The 21,094-nt window shown below is 35.0% G+C and overlaps 5 protein-coding genes across 7 annotated transcripts; 2 read left to right on the top strand and 3 right to left on the bottom strand.

The window, feature by feature from the left end:
* Positions 1-1,690: 1,690 nt before the first annotated feature.
* LOC123004931 lies at positions 1,691-2,296 on the top strand. The gene is made up of 2 exons (XM_044398464.1): positions 1,691-1,930; positions 1,979-2,296. The coding sequence occupies exons 1-2, from the start codon at positions 1,691-1,693 to the stop codon at positions 2,294-2,296; spliced, it is 558 nt and encodes a 185-aa protein (XP_044254399.1).
* LOC123004930 (condensin complex subunit 3-like) lies at positions 2,278-8,537 on the bottom strand. 3 transcript variants are annotated; one of them, XM_044398461.1, is made up of 15 exons: positions 8,347-8,537; positions 7,687-8,022; positions 7,165-7,640; positions 6,922-7,116; positions 6,742-6,853; positions 6,480-6,695; positions 4,114-4,515; positions 3,804-4,064; positions 3,643-3,757; positions 3,225-3,592; positions 3,050-3,179; positions 2,728-2,891; positions 2,574-2,677; positions 2,473-2,528; positions 2,278-2,414 (listed from the first exon to the last, which is right to left on the bottom strand). In XM_044398461.1, exons 1-15 carry the CDS (start codon positions 8,443-8,445, stop codon positions 2,293-2,295), a joined length of 3,156 nt encoding a protein of 1,051 aa, XP_044254396.1. In that variant the 5' UTR covers positions 8,446-8,537; the 3' UTR covers positions 2,278-2,292. The 3 variants fall into 3 exon arrangements, with proteins under 3 accessions (XP_044254396.1, XP_044254398.1, XP_044254397.1); XM_044398463.1 differs by lacking the exon at positions 8,347-8,537 and having other exon boundaries at positions 7,691-7,815; XM_044398462.1 differs by having other exon boundaries at positions 2,388-2,528.
* A 2,129-nt stretch (positions 8,538-10,666) lies between these two features.
* On the bottom strand, positions 10,667-11,772 carry LOC123004739 (60S ribosomal protein L27a). Its single transcript, XM_044398142.1, has 5 exons — positions 11,689-11,772; positions 11,443-11,506; positions 11,188-11,285; positions 10,989-11,141; positions 10,667-10,824 (listed from the first exon to the last, which is right to left on the bottom strand). Exons 1-5 carry the CDS (start codon positions 11,689-11,691, stop codon positions 10,696-10,698), a joined length of 447 nt encoding a protein of 148 aa, XP_044254077.1. The 5' UTR covers positions 11,692-11,772; the 3' UTR covers positions 10,667-10,695.
* A 157-nt stretch (positions 11,773-11,929) lies between these two features.
* LOC123004738 (splicing factor 3A subunit 2) lies at positions 11,930-12,946 on the top strand. The gene has a single exon (XM_044398141.1). It carries the CDS (start codon positions 12,049-12,051, stop codon positions 12,862-12,864), a length of 816 nt encoding a protein of 271 aa, XP_044254076.1. The 5' UTR covers positions 11,930-12,048; the 3' UTR covers positions 12,865-12,946.
* Positions 12,889-19,207, bottom strand: LOC123004737 (protein abnormal spindle). Its single transcript, XM_044398139.1, has 6 exons — positions 19,063-19,207; positions 18,831-19,013; positions 18,582-18,785; positions 13,772-18,532; positions 13,526-13,718; positions 12,889-13,476 (listed from the first exon to the last, which is right to left on the bottom strand). Exons 1-6 carry the CDS (start codon positions 19,072-19,074, stop codon positions 12,935-12,937), a joined length of 5,895 nt encoding a protein of 1,964 aa, XP_044254074.1. The 5' UTR covers positions 19,075-19,207; the 3' UTR covers positions 12,889-12,934.
* Positions 19,208-21,094: the final 1,887 nt, after the last annotated feature.

Genomic DNA, 21,094 nt, shown 5'->3' on the forward strand with positions numbered 1-21,094 from the left:
ATTTTCTCTGGGGCGCGAGTTCTGGCGCACCCTGTATACATAAAAGAGTTCCGTGACTGACTGACAGACAACGCACAGCTTAAACCACTGAAGCTAGAAACAAGAAATTTGTCAGGTATGTTCCTTAGTAGGTGTAGAGGTCCGCTAAGAAAGGATTTTTAAAAAATTAACTTTTAAGGGGGTGAAATGGGGTGTAAACCTTTAAACAAAGATAGAAACAAAAAATTTGGAAGATATGTTCCTAGCGGTTGTGAAGGTGCACTAAGACGAGATTTTTCAAAAATAATTAGTAAAAACTTATTTACTCTCTTAGAAAAGAGGGTGAAACGGGTTGTATAAGTTTAAACATTAAATTTAGAAGATATGTTTTTTAGAGGGTTCGCTAAAAAAATTTTTTCGAAAATGAATCTTTACGGGGATGAAATATGTAAATATTTAAACAAAGATAGAAAGAAAAAATTTAGAAAATATGATCCTTATCAGTTGTAAAAGTGTACTAGGACAAGATTTTTTTTAAATAATAAATAAAAACTTATTACCCCCTTAGAAAAGGGAGTGAAAAACATGAAATTTGGACAATATGTTCTTTAGAGTGTGTAGAGGTTTTTTCTATAATCAATCTATAAAGGGATGAAATGGGGTGTAAACATTTAAACAAAGATAAAAATATAAACTTTGGGAAACATATTCCTTAGAGGGTGTAGAGGACCGCTAAGAGAGGATTTTTTGAAAATCAATTTCTAAGCAGGGTTAAATGGGGACTAAACATTTTAACGAAAATATAAACATAATATTGGGCAAACATATTCTTTAGAGGGTGTAGAGGTCCGCTAAGAAAGGATTTTTTGAAATTTTATTTACAAGAGGGTGAAATATGTTGTCAACACTTAAACAAAGATAGAAACATAAAATTTAGAAGATATGTTCTTTGGCGGTTGTAAAGGTGCACTAAGACGAGATTTTTAAAAATCAATTTTTAAGGTAAAATGAGGTGTACATGTTTAAACGAAGATATAGAAACATGAAATTTGGAAAATATTTTTCTTAGAGAGTAGAGAAGTGACTAATCAGGCACTCATTAAAAACCAACCTATAACGGGATGAAATTAGGTGCAAACATTTAAATAAAAATATAAAATTTTGAGATTTGAGGGTGTAGAAATGCACTAAGAAGACACTTTTTGAAAATTCGACGAGGTGAAGCGTTTATAACGTACTTTCGTCATTCTTTTAAAAATCGGCTTTCTGATGCTCCCACGTTGTTTTGAGTTGATGAATCAAGAAAAAATAGATAAACAGAATAACTTCACATTTCTTCTTTAAGAAACAAGAAAAATTTATATTGAAAATCTACGTGGACGAAGTCACGGGTGCAAGCTAGTTACTTTATATTTGTGAATAAAAATTGAATGTTTGCACTCAGTTATAGAACGCTGATTATAAAACTTTTACGTGAACAGATTTATGTCGAAACCACCGCTCATAAATTAATAAACGTTCATGCCACCATCCAATTTCCACAAAACAATTTTCAGCCCTAAATCGATTCTATTTCCATTATGTTCAGATGTCAATCGGTCTAACGAGCTTGGAAAATTCGTGATTTTATTACTTAATATCGACCAAACATATTTTTCTTTTATTTCTATGAGATTTTAAAAGTTTAGTTCGCCTGAAAATCAGTTGAAACATGAATAGCTCTCAGAGTGAAAGCATTCGAAAAAGAATCGCGTACTTTTCATATTTTGAACAATGGAGCCAAGAGACAATCACTCAACTTTGTGATATTTCTCAGTTGAAACATTTCCCGCCCGACTGTGTGATTCTTGGTGGACCACGGGATCAAAAAAGTTATGTTTTTTTCATAACGGAAGGGTCTTGTAGAGTCATCGAGATTCTTAATTTACCGAAAAAAGCTTGTTTTCTTAACGTACAACACTGGATTATTGTGAAAAAGTTCACTGAATTTATTTTTTAGGTTTGTACGTTAAATCGTTTATCTTGCTTTAACATCGGTGAAGATTTAATCAATCGACAAATTGTGTCAATCACACAAACCGAATGTCTCTTAATTCCATTTTATTGGTTATTAGAACGAAACGAAGCCAATATTTGGAATAAAATAAAACAATACCTTATTTTCAAGATACCGAAAACTGAAGCAATTGTAGAAAATCTGAGAATAGAAAAAAAGTGGCAAGATCATAAATATAAATTAATACGAAGTAAAATGAAACGAAAAGTTGAGACTATACAGTATTCTGATGTTCCTTACAGCTTAAAAGTACAGAACTAAATAAATAATTTTTTTTTTATAATACCCGTGTGTTTTATTGATATCATATGACGTCTCCTAGTAGTGGTATTATGATCTAATAATAGACTGGTTGTGGATAAAAAATTTAATAATTTGTCTACAAAAAACAATATATTATCGTTATACAAATAAAATATAATTACAAAATTATTTACATCCTTTTCTCTTTTTTCTGCATCTCTTTGACCGCCTCGTGTTCACTCCATAATCACTAAAAGAAAAATTAACAATGAAAAAAAAAACCCAATGAACTTACTCCGATTCAGAGGTTTCAGAAATTACAACATTAATACTTCGGCCACTCGAATTTTTTGAAGTTGTTGTGGGAGTTTCAATAATTAAAGAATCGTCCACCTCCATCTACAAAGAAAGCAATGTAGGTACCAATAATCACATAATAAAAAATCCACCTCCATACTCGCTTCATAAATTGTGTAAAGAGTCGTTTCGTCGGCAGGTTTTGGTTCATTTAACTTTTCTAAAAGTACCACACACTCCTTACTAATACGACTTTTTCGTCTTTTAGTTTGTGATACTGTTGAACAATTGTGTTCATTGTCCACCGGAATTTCCCCTTAAAATCAAACTATATTATAGCTACGAGGTGTATTAGTTCCATAAAAAAATGTTAAAGATTTATTTTGTAACCAAGTAAAGTTTCTAGAAAAGCTTAGGAACATTGGACATAAAAAATAATATTAATTACATATCCTAGCAAATATTTCTACTTACTTAAAATGTTCGTTTCTTGCATTTCAGACCCATTTGTACTTTCTAAGTTATTCACGTCTCGATTCTCTTTATTTCGATTTTTCTCAATAAATTTTTCAATGTGCCTTTTTAATGATTTATCTTTGAAAGTCTGTAAATAACTAATTAGATGCAAAATTGACACAATTAAAACTACCTCTAAAAGAGTTTCACTCCGTTCTATAATTTCAGTCAGATCCTCCTCTTGATTCAGTTCTAAGAGACACAACAACTTTACAAGAAGGGGGACGATACGATCTTTTGGATTTTCCGCTATTTTTATACAAATATCCAAAGCTAGCATTTTACAACTGTTATTTGACACGGTGATATTCACCATTTCAGAGAAAAACTTCAAAACGTTATCAGTATCGACATCGACCAAAGGGCTGGTTCTTGGGGCCCGAATTAAAGTTGTTAGTGTTGGTAAAATTGACTCTTTTATGATTTCACCAAACTCTCTGCACTGAAAGACTTGGTTTATCACCAACCCTAAAGCAACTTGCAGATGACTATCAAATTTCTCTGTAAATTAAAAATTAGATTTCACAAAAACTTAAATAAAAAATTAATACCGGTTAAAGGATTGTACCATTTGAGCAAAATCCTAGAAAGTACATTTGGAGTTATTGGAAATATTTTAACCAAAATCCCCAATAAATGAACGGCTTGATAACGAACATCATCACTCTACAAAATCTTTGTCATTTAAAATTCTAATAAAAAAATCACAAACCTCGTCATCCAACATGTCTAAAAATATATCAAAAAGGTACGGAATTGTTATTTTGTCAATTTTGTAAGATTCTTTCGTGTAGTTGTCGGCTGAATAAAGTTTTCGTTTTTGTAAATCTTGATCAGAAGTCGAATCAGAAGCTGACAACTCTTCACCACTTATAATTTCAATACCGTATTTGATCACTAAATCTTGTGTTGCCATCATGGATTGGATCAATGCCGCAACATGATGTATTTCAACGGATCGATAAGTAGCAATCTGAAATAAAAAATTAATTTTGATTGGTACAAAAAAACGAAACACTTACCGGAATAGAAACAATCTTTGCGTACACATTAGCCGTCTCCTTATCGACCAACGAAAACAAACCCAAACACTTTATAATTCTCCAATGTATGTTTGGGTTCGTGTTCTTGATCAATGGTATCAAAAAATTATCCCTACACGCGACCAATGACGGTGTCAATTTTGTCACAGCCGGCAATGCAAGAACGTTTGTCACAATATCCAAACAACAACACAACGTCTCGTCATCCGACTTTATGACTCGGACTTTTTCCACATTAACTTCATTCTGTAACTCCTCTAATTGTTGCTTGCACTTGACCAACTCATTTTCGAGAATCAAGACTCTTTCATAGTCACGTTCCTCGATGGCCTCGTTGTGTTCTTCTTGGAACACATTGATTCGCACCCGCAATTTGGACGCCTTGTAAAGAAAATATTATTATTATAAGTATTAAGTAACCGATAGCACTCTGTCATATAGTGACTCAGTGTAATCTTGGTTGCATACACATGCAACATCCTGTACATATTTTGTAAATAAATTTAGTCTAAGCTCAACCGTGCTTCAGGACAAAGCACCCGACCTCTGATCAAATCCTACTGAACAAACCACTTATTGCAATTTTCAATAAACRGTTAAATGCATGTCCAGCACATTTATAAAAAATGTTGCTAACTTTATAAAAATATGAAGAATTAATAATCGCAGACAACTTATCAAGGGCATTTCTAAAAAAATGTATGATGCCAATTTAGATCTAGAATCTCACGTTTGCTTAATTGAGAAAAATATTTCAGTTACAGACGAAAAATTAAAAGAATTGATAACAAAAAGGAAATCTGACCCAGACCTAAATGTATTAAAAAATTTCATGGAAAATAATTGGCCAAACAACATAAAAAATTATAACCCTGAAATAAAACAATATTACAAATTAAAATCAGAAATCACCTTAGGAAATAATGTACTTTTATATTGGGGCCAGAGACTAATAATTCCAAAATGAATGAGACCTCAAATTCTAGAAAACATACACACCGGACATTTAGGTATTCAAAAATGTCAAGAGAGAGCCAGAAATTCAGGTCTCTCTAAAGACATTGAAAATCTAGTTAAAAAATGTTACATTTGTAATAAATACTCCAATTCAAACATAAAAGAACCTCTCATACCATACGAGATAATCAAAAAACCATGACAAAAAGTCGGACTGGACATATTTTACATTAATAATGAAAATTATTTACTAGTTGTAGATTACTATTCGAAATACCCGGAATTAGTCAATCTAAAATCAAACACCACCTCACAAAACGTTATAAACAAATTAAAAAAAATATTTGCTACACATGGAATCCCAAAAATTGTTATGTCTGATAGTGGAACACAATTGAAAAGCCAACAATAAATAGATTTTGCTAAATCCTGGAATTTTGAATTAATTAACTCCCCTCCATATCATCAACAGTCAAATGGACAAGCGGAAAGAACCATTCAAACAAAAAAAAATAATTATAAAACCAATTGAAAGCAAAAAAACCTTAATTTGGCTCTTCTAGCCTTTCGCAACACCCCAATTCTACATTCATTTACACCGGCTCAAATACTAATGAGCAGAAAATTTACCAATGTTGGAAAACAATTTAAGACCAAAAATCATTAATACATCTATTTACCATTCTAGACAAGAACAGAGATACAATGAAAAAGTACTATAACACTAAAATAAGGAATCAAAAAGAATTAATAACAGGTATGAGAATATTATTTCAAGCCAAACCTAAAAGTAACTGGCAATTAGGTACCATTGTAAATAAGATAGGTGACAGGACTTTTAGAATAAAAAAGAGAGATGGGAGATGCATCATCAGAAATTAATTTTTTATTAAACCAGCAAGCTATGATATGAATCTCCCTGAACCCGAAACTAGCTATAGATCTAACTATGTGTATGAGAGTGACGATGAAAATAATTCACAATCGTGTGAAACCGAAAAAACTGAAAGTAGCGTAATCGTTGAAGACAGTGCTCAAACTAGTGCATCAGAAAGGATTGACAGGGAAAAAAGTGATGAAACTAGCCCAAGTGAAATTAATGTAAAATTAAACCAAAACTGTTATAATACCAGAAATAGCAGAAATGTTAAACTACCAGATAAGTTAAGAGATTTCAAATTGTTAAGTTAAGTCACTAATAGTTCAAAATAAATAAATAAATAAATAAAAAAATAGTTAATTAAAATGAGATGTCATATAGTATAATCTTGGTTGCATACACATGCAACATCCTGTACATATTTTGTAAATAAATTTAGTCTAAGCTCAACCGTATTTCAGGACAAAACTCCCGACCTCTGATCAAATCCTATAACACACTCACTCACCTTAAACGCATTTTCCCTCTGTTGGTCCTGCGAGGAAGGTTGTTCTATCAACGGTTCTCTTATTTCGGAAATGATTTGGCACATATCATTTATGAAAAATTCAACTGTACTGCTGCATTTGTGAGCTAGCGACACTAATTTTTCGGTCAATTTCGGAGTAAATCTGTGACTTTGTAACAGATTGTTTGTAAGAGCGTGCATCGTACGTTTACCAACCTAATAATGAATAAATAATAAAAAAAGTACATCATATATTGGTTACCTCATCGGAGTAATCGTAATTTTCTGCGATCCCGAATAAATTTAAAAGATCAAATTGGTACTCAAGACTCTTCCACTCGTCCATTTGTTCAGTAGATTTAATGGAAATTATCCTGCAAATAATGTGGTAACAGACACAATGTACCAAGTTTAAAAAAATAACATTTTCATTCATTCATACCTTCCAATGTAGTTACAAAACGGAGTCAAGTCTGGTAAAATACTATTCAGGTGTTCATCCACATCCTCAGAGTCACGTAAGAGCTCAACTAAAATATTCCAGAACAAAGTTACTTCATTTGATAGGTCTTCAGTGTTGATCAGCTTGTCCCCATTGATTGGCAAATGTGCTAACAGATCATAAATTGAATGTTTGCTAAAACACAACAGTCATTGCAAATAAACAACATTGGTTTCGCATTACTTGTAAAATTCCTTTATTAATTTTTTGCTTAAAAACACCAGTTGATCCATATCTTCTTCAACGGTGCTAAGTTTCAAAGCAGCTATAAACCTCAAATAATTATTATTGTAATCTGTTAACCATTTTGGCAACAGATGGTCATAGAAGACGGTTTTCACTTTCTGATGGGCTTCTTTGAATCCGCACATTAAAATCATATGTTTATCCACAATTCTCAAAAATTGTGGACTAATGTCGCCACATCGATGAAAGGCAGCTTCACGAACAGATGGATCAACATCTTTAACTCTTTCTTTTATTTTGTCTATAGTCTCCCTATTTGGTGCTATGTGTGCAAGTGCATCTTTTCTCACGCTTGCACTACTGCTACATAAAGCCTCTGTATAAGCTTTCATAACAGGACATTCCGGGTTTCCAGGGTCTTGCAACCTGACGAGGGCTGACATCGTTACTAAACGAATGGATACTTTAGTTTCCTAAAAACWAAAATTACAAAAAAATAAGCCAAAAACGAAATAATACCTGCATCCGTTCAAGTAACGTAGACTGTATTCCATCAATGAGTTCTACATCTAGTTGTACTTCTCCACCAATATCCTGGAGAACTCTTGAAATAAAATAACAAGAATTGTATCTAATATTGTATTCTTCTAAATGACTCAACTGGAACACTTTGTTCATGATKATGGTGAGAAAAGAATGAGTCTCGGTCTCTTTTGACTCAGTTTTGGTAACGTCAGCGCAGAAGTGAGACAAAAAACGTAACACTCTTGTTGTGTAAATATTGTTTTCTGATGGTCTCTGGATCGTAAGTTGCAGGAGTTCCAAGAACAGTGGAATGAACCCACTTTGAAGTGTCTAAAATATAAAAATTGATAATGCTATGAAGGCGCTTTTAGATTTTCTCGAAATTTTTACGACGACCTTTACGACGTCTCATAAACTCAKGTTTACAATTTCAACCACCTACCCCTAACACAAGGCAGTGTTTTGTTTCAATATGTGATTTAACATCCATAACTTTATAAACTAGTCAGTGCGTTACGAGAATTGAAACTTAAGTTTTTAATTTGAACAAAGTTCAAACACAGAAAGCTTTTATACAAGACCCTAAACAGAATTCTTCTCCATTTGGCACTCATTACTCAAAAATTCAAATTTTGAAACARAATTTAAACTCACCGCTTTATACAATGCCGTTAAAAGTATTACACATTTTTGATGGCATGACGTCGAGTACTGCACTTTGTTGAGAATTTGTTCCATATCTTGTCGATGCATTTTTGGATTTCTCAAATTGCATTTGGTATAAAATCATAAAATTAAAAACACATTGAAAACAAACGGTCAGCAAACTTGCATTGTTATGACGCTATCCCCACCATACTGTCAAATGTCAAAAATTTAAATTTTAAAAATATACAAACAATTGTACTTAAAAAAAGTTATTGTAAAACTAAAGTTTTTTGTTGTTTTAATAAATTATTTACTGCAAATAATTCAAAAATTCACCACTTTTAAATTTTCTTTTAACAAAACCCCACCACGGCTTCCTTGATTAATGAAGGAAGTTTCCCTTCACGCGGCTAGTCGCATTCATTAGTTCCGTGACTTTTTTTTGGTTTCGAGAGGGAGCCACATTAAGGTACAAGATTTTGACAGTTAATAAGGTTATGTGCTGTCACACTCCTGTCAGTGGATAGCAAAAAGGCGTTAGTACATTTATAAAAACGTAATTTGGCCACATTTCGCTTGTGTATAATGCCATTAGGAATTAAATACGCACGTCACAATCTCACACTAATGATTTTTTCGAAAAGTAAATAATTTCCTGATATGTGGCTATTTGGTAAAGGTGGTTTCATTTTCTTTTATTTGAATATTAACCATTAATTCTAATAATTGAAGATTGTACTAGAGTAATGTGTATTGTGCCGTATTAAATCCCTGACAATTATAAGTGACTAAACCTGCAAGAGTGCAACAGCTTGTTAGAATACAGTGCACAACCAATACGTTCAAGGTCTTTTAGGCCCGTAGGGGGGTTATAAGATAAAGAAGTAAACGCATTTTGTACAAATTTGAAAATGTAATTTACTGTCAAAATTTTTAGTTTTTTTGAATAAATATAACTTTTTTTCCTAGTACTTTGTGTGTAGAGATTGCAAAAATTTGCCAACGATAATGCCGCAGACACTGCGATGTTCCTCGCAGGAGAATATGGYATTTTCATTTAAATATGAAACAATTATTGTTTTCAAAATGTAGTCTACATCTTGCGTAGGCACACTGGGTATTATTTCCAAAATCACTCCTATGACAATGAATTAACGCAATAAACTTTTCAGATGAATATTTGAGCTTTCCTCTGTCTTGATTATAAATTAATTCCAAGAGGGGACTTGTTTTTGACTCAAAATAATTGGTTAAGGGTACTAGACAAGCAGTACATTTTACAGTCTCCTCAACTTTTCTTAACAAATATCCACAGAGAAATCCAATTTCTAACTTAAATTTCAAATATTTACGACGTTTGGCGCGTGATTTTGGTAACTATGGTAACAAGAAAAGTTTTCGGAAGAAATTAACAGATGGCGATACATTAGAGTACGCTGTCAGAACTTCTGTGGTCAGAACCATTTATCTCTGTTGTTCTGTGGTCAGAACCACTTTTTTTTTAATGCGACCAGCCGGGTGAAGGGAAACTTCCTTCATTAATCAAGGAAGCCGTGAACCCCACAAAGGTGATTCTGATTTTGGCTATTTATTGTTTATGGGTTGGTATGGCAGCAAATTTAAATCAATTTTTGTTTTCATATTATTGAGTTCAAGTTTCCTAAAAATAAAATTCTACATGAAAAACTTAAAAAAAGTTTTTTTTTTCAATTTTTCCATGGTGTGAACGTGTTTTATTAAAATATTTTGATGGTACTCTAAATTCTACCGCTACATTCATAATTTTACACAAGTTGGTATAAATTGATAAATATTTTTGATAGGTATTGTCAAGTTGACAATTGACAACTAGAACCGAATTTACATTTGGAAAAATTTCATTTCCCGTTTTTTTTTTCAATGTATACTCGTTTTCATATTTGTGCATCGAAATAATCGTTAAAACGGATCATTTTAGGATGGCAACCATGCGAAAATTCAAACACTCCTAACCTCAATCTTCGCTAAAAATATTTTTTTCAAATAAGCATGAACCCCAGGTAGCAAATAATAACTAAAATTAACATAGTGTAGCAAACTTAAAGGTTTTTGTCATTAATTTTTTTCTGAATGACATTAGTGACTTTTTGTGTGAATCGGCCTTTAAATGAAAGATACATTTAGACTTGTATAACCTACTTGATGCATATTAATATAAAAAAAAAGTATAGCTCAAAACAATCGCGTACAAAAGATGTTGGTCGTCAATGTCACTCAAATGAGTCCCTAAAACAGCTATTTTCGGGAGCGTATACGAAAAAATGATGCAGTGAATAAAACACAGAAATAACTTATAAAATGTATTTTTGTTACAAATTAAGCCGATAAAACGCACGCTCCTCCAACAGCTTTGATTTTTTCTTCTGCTGATTTAGAGAAGAATTTAGCTTTAACGATGACAGGTTGTTTAGGAAGGCGCCCTTTACCCAACAATTTGTAATAGCCCTGAAACAAAAAGAGAAATTAGGTATTTGTAATAAAATAAAAAAACTAGAATAAATGATCAACACCAGTCAGTAAATAAACAATCAGCATTCTAATCAGACCGCCCGTTTACATTTCATCATTAAACCATCATTCTCTTTAAACAATTGTATTAAAAAACTTACAGCCTTGACAATGTCAATAACTGGAGCTTTTCCTTCAGGATGGTCTTTGTATTTCAATCTTGTCTGCTCACTAACAAGAGTCCACAATTTGTCCAAATTGATAGAAGGAGACCATTTGGTGTTACGTCTCAAATGATAATTTCTCATACCCAACTGGAAAAAAAAATTAGTATTCATTTTATCATAGCAAAAAACAAACCTTTCCAAAGTATCCTGGATGGTACTTATCAAAATTGATCCTATGGTGATGCATACCACCGGCATTACCGCGACCTCCAGGGTGCTTACGGTGCTTACCTGTAACAAGTTTTTTTAGCTTCCAACCCAAACTAGTTGTAATAAGGGTTTAAAAACGGAGAATCAGTCGAGAACGTTAATCAGAATGTACTCATACCGCCCGTTCTTGTATCATCGTGAAAGGTGTGAAAGGTATAAAAGAAGAAGTCTTATTTACCAATACGACCGTGTCCATGGCTCACGTGGCCCCTCAACTTCCTCGTTTTCTTCTTATGGGTCGACTAGAACATAACCACAATGTTGTTGTAAACACTTGTAATTGTCACAAATCGACATAAATACATATTTTAATTAGCAGAAAATTAATAAAACTAACAATTCAAGTTATTAAAAAGTAATTATCAAAGAAGATGATTGAGATTAAGTTAGAAAAATGGTAAAATTGAGCACTTGAAATACCCACCATGTTGAAAAGAAATTGTCAACTTTAGAAAGGTAGGAGCAGGATTGCCAACAATTGTCAGTAGTCACTAATATTCTTTCATAAAGTTGTTTTATCCTTTTGCTTATTTATTACAAAGTACATTTAACCCTATCTTAATCTAAGTTTCATTTATCATTTGCATTAATAAAATGTTTTATATTGGGAGTATAAAAAACATATAAAATTAAATTTGGTTGCATATTTATGTTGGTAGAAAGAAATTTACCAAAAGCTTGTCAAAAAAGTTGCAGTTAACCTCAATAATTTTATTAATGGTCGTTCTCAAAACGTAGTTAAGTTTTTGTGGATTTCCAAGACATATTTATACTAAATTGAGTAATGGATTTCCAAAATCGTCCTGGAGGTAAGACCGGAGGCGGTGGTGTGGCCTCCTGGTCGGAAACTAACCGGGACCGCCGTGAGCGTCTCCGCCAGCTAGCCTTAGAGACCATCGACCTCCAAAAGGACCCCTATTTTATGAAAAACCACTTGGGATCCTACGAGTGCAAACTATGTCTTACATTACACAATAACGAGGGCAGCTACCTCGCCCATACTCAAGGCAAGAAGCATCAAGCGAACTTGGCGCGCAGAGCCGCTAAAGAAGCAAAAGACGCTCCCACACTACTTCAACCCGAAAAACCCAGAGTCGAACCGAAAAAGTTCGTCAAAATCGGAAGACCCGGCTATCGAGTAACCAAACAAAGAGATCCTGAGACAGGCCAGCAAAGTCTCCTCTTCCAAATTGACTACCCAGAAATCACTGATAACGTGATACCGCGCCACAGATTCATGTCGGCTTATGAGCAAAAAATCGAACCACCAGATCGCAAGTGGCAGTACTTGCTTTTTGCGGCTGAACCCTATGAGACGATTGCATTCAAAGTGCCGAGTAGGGAAGTTGAGAAGACAGACAACAAGTTCTGGACGCACTGGAATATTGACACAAAGCAGTTTTTCCTCCAATTTGCGTTTAAGAATGAAGCGAAGAAACCAACGACAATTATAGCGAGGCCAGGGAACATGATGGGAGGAGTGCCGCCACCACCGATGATACCGGTGCCTCCGCCGCCTAGGCCCCCGATGTTTAATGCCATCCCGCCGCCGCCGCCCCTGATGGGAGCGGTTTTACCGGTCCCACCGCCACCACATTAACTTTCTTAATACAAACATACTAAGTAGGTAAAAGAAAGCACTGTATTTCATTTAATAAAAACAATAAACATTAAAAGCATAATCTACTTGTTAAACATTTAAGGGCGTGAATCGAATTACTGAACGTTTTCGGGTTATCTTTGTAGTCCAACCCCCAGTCTGGAGTAAGACTAGGTAACGGCAGTTTTTCGTATGGCGAAAAAAATGACGGAAATCTAATGTTGATTTTGCTGTTCATTTTTTCCTTTCGGTCGCAATGCTTACAAATAAGCGTCATTTTCTGTTTGAAATTCGGACTGGAGATGATGGTATTTTTGTACTCCTCATTGTGCGAAAACAACCAAAACAAAGTACAAAGTGTGGGAAATAGAGGCGTCTCCTTATCACAAGAATGAAGCATCACAGACAATAATGGTTCGATGAACTCAGGAATCCACGTTTTACTCCGAGTCGGCTCAAAGCGGTAGAAATTGATTAAAATTAAAGTTGCCGCTGTGGAAACTTGAATCTCGTGAGGCGACCTATTCGTTGATGTTATAGTGTGATAGAGACAGCGCGGTAATTTGGCTCCTAATTGCAGACAGGATTCCTTACTTCTTCTCGTGAAAAAGTCTAAAAAATCGGTTTACAATACGACTTAAAATATCGCCCAATCTCTTACCTAAGTCTTCCAAAATGCGTAAAATTTCATCAGTTGATAAATTACTGRTGTTTAACTGTAAAACAGCTTTCCTGCACCGCGAGCCGAGAGTATTTTGCGGAACAGCCAATGCATTTGCTTCATTCAATCTCTTACAGATCTTCTTGAGTTTGGGTGGTTGAGACAACCGCGATTTGTAACCTCTCCAAACAGCCTAAATTTTCACAAAATTAACTCAAACAAAACACTATTAAAAGAAGAAATAACCTGAATTTTAGTCGCAGCGGAGTTCTTTATCTTCAGTTCTCTTCGCTCGGCAATTGCTTCCGGTGTTAAATATTTCGAAAATTTATGTCGAACCAAAAACCCCCTCACATGCTTCTGAATAACGATACTTGCTTCTTCTTCTCGTTTTCTTCTCAATTCGTGCATTAAAACAAGTCGTCTTCTGCACAATCTCTGAATTAAAATCACTGCTCGTTTCAAATCATTGAATTTCTTTCTCTCTCGTCGCATTGCCTGTACAGCTCTCCATTGGTTTTGAATTACAATAGTGACTCTCTTCAAAGCGATAAAATTATTTCGATCTGTTTCTCGAGCAATGTTTGCTCTGAAACGTCTTTGAATTGAAAGAGTTGCTACTTTCAAAATTTGGTATTTCCTCAATTCAGTCCTCATTAATAAAGTGGCCCTCCAACGTCTTTGAATCAAAATAGTAGCGGCCCTCAATGTATTATATTTGTTTGACACTAATTTTGCCTTTTTGTTAGCTCTGAAACGCCTCTGAATAGAAATAGAAGCATTTTTCAAACTTTGGAAATTCGCAACTTGACGTCTCATTGCTTCCTTTGCTCTCCACTTTCTTTGTACCAAAATTGTTACTCTTTTCAGCTCTTTAAAATAATTGTTTTCAGTCCTCGACAATTTATTTGCTCTGAAACGTCTCTGAATGAAGATAGTGGAAATCCTCAAACTCTGATATTTATTCGACTCCAATTTTGCCATTTTGTTAGCTCTGAAGCGTCTCTGAATAGTAATAGTAGCATTTTTCAAGGCCTGGTAATTCACAACTTGAGACCTCATCGCTAATTTCGCTCTCCATTTTCTTTGAATCAAAATCGTTACTCTTTGCAATTCTTCAAAATTGTTTTTTTCAGCTTTTGACAATTTATTTGCTCGAAAACGTCGTTGAATTACAATAGCAGCGGTCTTTAAAGCTTTATAATTGTTCGACTCTAATTTCGTCATTTGGTTAGCTCTGAAACGTCTTTGGATAGTAATAGTGGAATTTTTTAAAGTCTGGAATTTCGTAACTTGACATCTCATCGCTAATTTTCCTCTCCATTTTCTTTGAACCAAAATTGTCACTCTTTTCAACTCATCAAAACTGTTCTTTTCAATTCTTGCGAATTTATTTGCTCTGAAACGATTTTGAATGAAGATAGTAGCAGTCTTCAAAGCCTGGAAATTATTTCTCTCTAATTTCATTCTTTTGTTAGCTCTGAAACGTCTCTGAATGGTAATAGTAGCATTTTTCAAAACTTGGAAATTGGAAAATTGGGATCTCATCATTAACTTTGCTCTCCATTTTCTTTGAACCAATATTGTGACCCTTTTCAACTCATCAAAACTATTCTTTTCAATTGTTGCTAATTGATTTGCTCTGAAACGTCTTTGAATCACTAAAGTTGCCTTTTTCAACTCTTCAAATCTCAGGACAGCGTTTCTCATTGCTAATTTAGCTCTCCATTTATTTTGTACGAAAATAACAGCCTGTCTCAAATTTCGGTATTCAATCATGATTTTCCTCTTCCTCCAATTTCGTTGAATTAAAATTGAAGCTCTCTTGAGTGTATTAAAACGATCCCTTTCCAATTTTGCAGCTTTATTTGCTCGAAAACGTCTCTGGATCACAATAGCGGCTTTTTTCAAAGCTTCAAACTTCCCTTTCGAACAAATCATTGCGATTTTAGCCCTCCACTTCCTCTGAACAAAAAGACTAGCTTTTTTTAGAGCTTGATATTTCTCTAACGCCACTTTTGCTCGCCATTTGCTTTGCACGAAAATCACAGCTCCTTTCAGTTGATTAAATTTGTCCATTTCCAATCTCATTCTAAAGTAGCTTTGAAGCAAAACGGTTGCTTTCTTCATTGCTAAAAATTCTTCTCTTTCCTTTCTCATTCTCAAAGTTGCTCTCCATTTCATTTGAATAAAAACAGTCGTTTTTCTCAAAGTCTCGTATTCCTCCAATTGGGTACGCATTGCTAATATTGCCCTCCATTTCCTCTGAATCAAAATTGTGACCCGTTTTAAATTCCTGAACCTTTCGTATACTAATTTCGCTCTGAAGCAACTCTGAATGACAACTGCTGCGTTTTTGAGTTGTTTGAATTGTTTTTGTTCCATTTTCATTGCGACTTTTGCTCGCCATTTTTGCTGTACCAAAACTGTACTTTTTTTCAGACTTTGGAAGCGCTCTATTTGAGCACGCATTGCACGATTCGCTCTCCACCGCCTTTGCACAAAAATCGTTGCTTTTTTTAACCGGTTGAAAGCTTCAAATTGCATTCTTGATATTTTGTTTGCTCTAAAGCGTCTCTGAACGATAATAGCCGTAACTTTCAAAGTCTGAAAATGCCACAATTGTTGTCTCATCATTAACTTTGCTCTCCATTTCCTTTGGACAAACACAACAGTTTGTCGCAGCTTCTCAAATCGATTCAAATCTGTCTCCCCCATTAATTTAGCCCGAAATCGTCTCTGAACGTAAATCGTCGCTTCCTTTAAAACCTGGAACTTGACCCTTTCAATTCGCATTGCTAAAGTCGCCCTCCACCGGCGCTGAATCACCAAAACTGCTCCTTTCAAATTATCAAATTCTCTTTTCTGTTTCCTAGCTTTGAAACACTTCTGCATCAAAATGACACTCTTTTGCAACTTTTGGTACCGGCGTTTAGCCAAAAACATCCGAAGGCACTTTTGGATTTTTATAGCAGCCAAATTTTTCTCTTCTCGAATCCGTGTCAAGTGGCGTCTTTTTTGAACAATTCGTTCACTTCGCCACCATTTTGTTATAAGCGTCACACTTTTGGCCATTAGTGGAGTATGGAATTTGTAAATGAGTTGCCACAGGAAAGACAAAGTTTTTTCTTTGTGTCCGTTGACAATATCACTTGGAGATATATCGTAAAGGATTTCGAATCCTGATTTTTGCAAAGCTTCAAACACGATTTTCATGTTGTGGATTTTTTGCAAACGAGAAATGGCAGGGACTCGGAGATTTTTACTTAAGTTTTCCTCTAAAAGGATGACTTCCATGATTCGTGTGAGTCTGACACCGTCTCTCAAGTCGACTCCGAGACAATTGACGGCGTAATCAAATTCGTTTAAGTAGGTTTGTTTGTGTTCGAGCATATAGTGGTAGTGTTTCAAATATTTTGTGATGTCTCCCATTGAAGATAGAGTTTCTCGAGAGAATGTTGTTAGAGCAGTTTGGCTCTCTTTAATTGGGGCATTTTTGCAGAAGAGACAAGGGTCGTGAGCTATCAATTTATTAGTCTTGGCCCGATCTAAGAAATAAATCAAAGCGAGAAACTTCTTCAAAATGAATTTTTTAATATCGGACTTATATTTCGGCGAATGCACCGACCGGTGTTTCTTTAGTAAAACCGGATCCCTCATAAACCTCTCCCAAAGAAATCTGGTCAAACCGTAAATATCCGAATTGGATTTCAGGGGAATTACCCGTCCATAAATGGTTTCCAGACCGATACGCAACCACAAGGGATTGTAACTCAAAACCACTTGCATGACATCGGCTTGTAGGGCCAAGTCTAGATGCACATCGCGGTCATCCCTTATAGCAAGTTTGTTCACATCCACAGCCGCCCATACTTTACTCAAAACAGTTTGAATTTCAACAGACTGGTAAAACATCTTCGCTGTCCTCCTCAAAGCGTTCAATTTCGAATTATTGTGAAATCTTTCCGAGAGTACTTCCCTCGTTGGTGCCGCCTCAACTTCCCTTTTCTTGCAGTCTCGCCACAATTGAGCGACATTTAGCGGATGCCCTTGCTCGTTCGAATCGAGATCGATTGGTGGTGTCAAAATGGCATTGAGCCACTTTTTAAAATTCTCCTCTTGTCCCTCCAACCAAACCACGACTTCCGGTTCGAAAACAAACACGTTTCGTTTAGTCCAGTCTTGGGGGAAACCCCGATTCGGTCGTTTCGGTGATGTCACGCTGAAAGTGACGTCGCTTTTGCGTTTCAAAGTTTTTGATTTTGGGGGCACACTTTCTGGTTCTTCTTTAATCGCGACTAGAGGCCGATTGGCGCAYGCGTTCGACCACATATCGGCCTCTATTGTCATCTTCACTCCATTGCCTAGGAGGCTGTCGAGGCGGGATTTCTGGGAAAAACTCGGGGGTGTGCTTAATACGCTCACATCGGAAATGTTCGGAACCGAATCGGATTTAGTGTAGGTTTCAGAACTTAAATTTGACTTGACGTAGGTTTCAGTACTTAGATTTTTAACAATTTCGAAGGTTGTGTCTGGAAATAGCGACGTTGGTTTGCAATAAGGAACAACATTAGTGATGTTAATTGATTTCTCATCAGTTGAGCAGTGATCAGGATTGAACTCGATGTTATTGGAGGGTGTTAACAGTGATGAAAGTGCAAACGACTCTGACTGTAGCCGACGTTCAAATGAAACATTTGGGGACTTTACCACAGTTATGTTTTCCAAACTGTCATCAAAAACCGACTCGGGGATGTTATGATCCACGGTGTAGGTCTCCCTTCTTAATTCAACTTTGAAACTTGTATCCGGAATAAAACTAAAATTTTCTTTCCCATAAAATACATTTTCTGGGGGCATTTCAACTATGGTCGGTATGTTTGTGATATTGGGCAGGGCTGTTCTCTTCTGTGGCGACCTTCTTCTACTGGCAAAACTTTGAACTGGTGATGTGTTTTTCTTGGCCACAAACCGTGGTAGGCGTTTCTGGATCACCTTTTTGTTTTTCTAAAACATCAATCAAGTTATTAACGAATTTTTTGCCCCTTGTACTTACTTTAGAAGTAATTGTTTTAAGAACGACAGGAATGTCCCTGCATGTTCTTTTACCGTCAGTTAGTTGTAAAATAAACCGCCAAGCTCCTTCACAAGTAGGGGTCCAAATAAGTTCAAGGGTTTCTTCACTCTGTGCATCAATTATGCATCCAAACCAATTTAAACACAAGTTTATTTCTTCCGGAATTGTTATTTTTGCAAACAGCTAAAAAACTGACTAAAAAAGTGAATCAGAAATTTCAAAATATACCTCTGTTTTCTGGCTTGTCGGATTCCTTATGATCAATTTCTGTGTGGTCATTTGGCCGATTTTGACGTTTTCGAAACATATTTTCGGATTGGGGGTAAAAGGGGCCAACGATAGTACGGCATATTCCGGTTCGACTTCTTTTATAGCCGTTTTTTTCGTTACTTGTCTCACCGGAGGAGAAAACTAAAGTTTGGTTAAGAAATTGGTGTCTTGAAGCAATAATTCGACTTACTTGTAAAAACATTACTATAAACTACACACAAACAAGCTCAACAATAATTAAAAATTTTAACGGGGCAATCAGTTTCAAAAAAATATGGTTGAGATAATTTTTTGATTAAAATCACTTCAAATAAAAACCGTCAAATGTGCTTCGACCAATAGACAGCTAGTGATCCCATTCAGGTGCGCGCGCAAAGAGAGCATTGGCGGGAGATCACTTCTTCAAAAACAAATTACTTAATTAAACTTGAAGCAAATATAAAATTGTTAATGGCTCATTTGTATTGGAATAACGTTTACTACATAAAGTCTGTTTTTTTTTAAATGGAAATTACCAAGTCAAAAATCTGGTAAAAATGTTGGTAATAACAATTTTATTCGTGTACAACGTATACTGAATCTAACAATTTTAAAGGAACTTTTAATGCATAATTTAACAAATGATTGCAACTTTTAATTTTACTTATGAACATCTCAGTGTCTTCTTCATTATTAGGTTACAAAGTAAATTTTAGACTGCAACAAAGGCTAAAGCAATCAAATATAGCAGAAGATTCAAACTGAAAGGTGACGTCGTTAATTTATCTATCGATCATTCCCGAAATACTTTAATTGGTCTCCTTAATTTTACTCAAGACTTTGAAGAAACACTAACTGCGGGTAGAATAGATAATTATATTATTTGTTTTAAAAACACACTTCCTTTCCACATTTTTCTCTCATACTTTTCTTTTGTATGAAATAGTGGAGTCACTTGATTCTAAATTTGTCAGCAGGGTCCAGGGGGCCTACCACCGACTTTGATGAGTTTTCTCACCGGTGACAAACTCACGTACATTTTGTCACTCATTTTTAAAAAAAACGCTACTATTGACATTGCGTGAAATGAGAAATCTAACCGATGAGTTTTGTCACCGGTTTGATATTGCAACGTAGCACTTTCGCGCTCGTTGCTTAGCGTTTGACAAAACATTTTTCCCAATTTTTCCATTTTTGATTTTCCAAATCCAAATACTATGAAGGTGACGGAGGAGCAGAAAGAAATTCTGGTCGAGTTTTTGCGGACTCGGCCAGAATTATTACATTATTGGCTTAGTTACTCGAGTATGGACAGATAAATCACTGGGCCTTCTCTTTGGACGCATATAAGGTTCCACAACAGTTACAATAAAATTAAATAAGTCTTTGGACACTCGAAACAGCTTGACAAATTGTCTTTCTGGCAATTCCCGCAAAGGATCTCCAGCAGTAGCTCGCCTCAATGGCACATCTACTTCTTCTTCCTCTTCCAAATCGTCAATTAAATTGAGCATCATTAAATCATGCATTTTGTGCACTACAAGCAGCGACGAGTTACTACAAGTTGATTGCAGTGCTCAAACATTTGGTTTATAGAATAATTTTAATACCTTTGTAAGAAGAAAGCCTTCAAGGAGGAGTCCTGAAAAGGACTGATTAAACGAAGGGAAATAAAACGTACGACGCAAAAATAGAAGAATGAAAAACACAGGCGAAAAACGATGTAAAGAGTAAATTGTCAAAATTTAGATAACATCTGCAAGAAATAATAGCTGTGAATAATAGTATCATCAAGATCAAAAAAGAGAGCGTGTGGTGGGTTAGCTACCTGCGTTTTTCTTCAAATTTTGTCTGAAATTTAATGATAATAAACTAAAAATATAAAATATTCACTTTTTTTAATTAAACAATTCATATATTACTCATTTAAACCAACAATAATTCTTCATTTGAATTTAAATTACTACAAATGTCAAGTCTCACGAGTTTTCTATGAATCTCACTCATAATAAAGCGCTCGAAAAAACTCATGCGTTTTCATTCGAGTTTTGTCACCGGTGAGAAAAGTCATTGCGTCAATAGTAGGGTTTTAGCACTTCTCATTAAAATTACGTCATTTTGGTGGCAAAAGTCACCAGTGAGAAATCTCACTCGAGTCTGTGGTAGGGCCCCAGGTGTAACAAGAACAAGAAATTACATTCATATGTATCAACAACAAATATAGAATATACCACGTCAAAACC

Source organism: Tribolium madens, unplaced genomic scaffold, assembly GCF_015345945.1.
Source record: "Tribolium madens isolate multiple individuals breed KSU strain unplaced genomic scaffold, Tmad_KSU_1.1 Scaffold_20;HRSCAF=117;Tcas5.2_LG4, whole genome shotgun sequence".
Taxonomy (NCBI): domain Eukaryota; kingdom Metazoa; phylum Arthropoda; class Insecta; order Coleoptera; family Tenebrionidae; genus Tribolium; species Tribolium madens.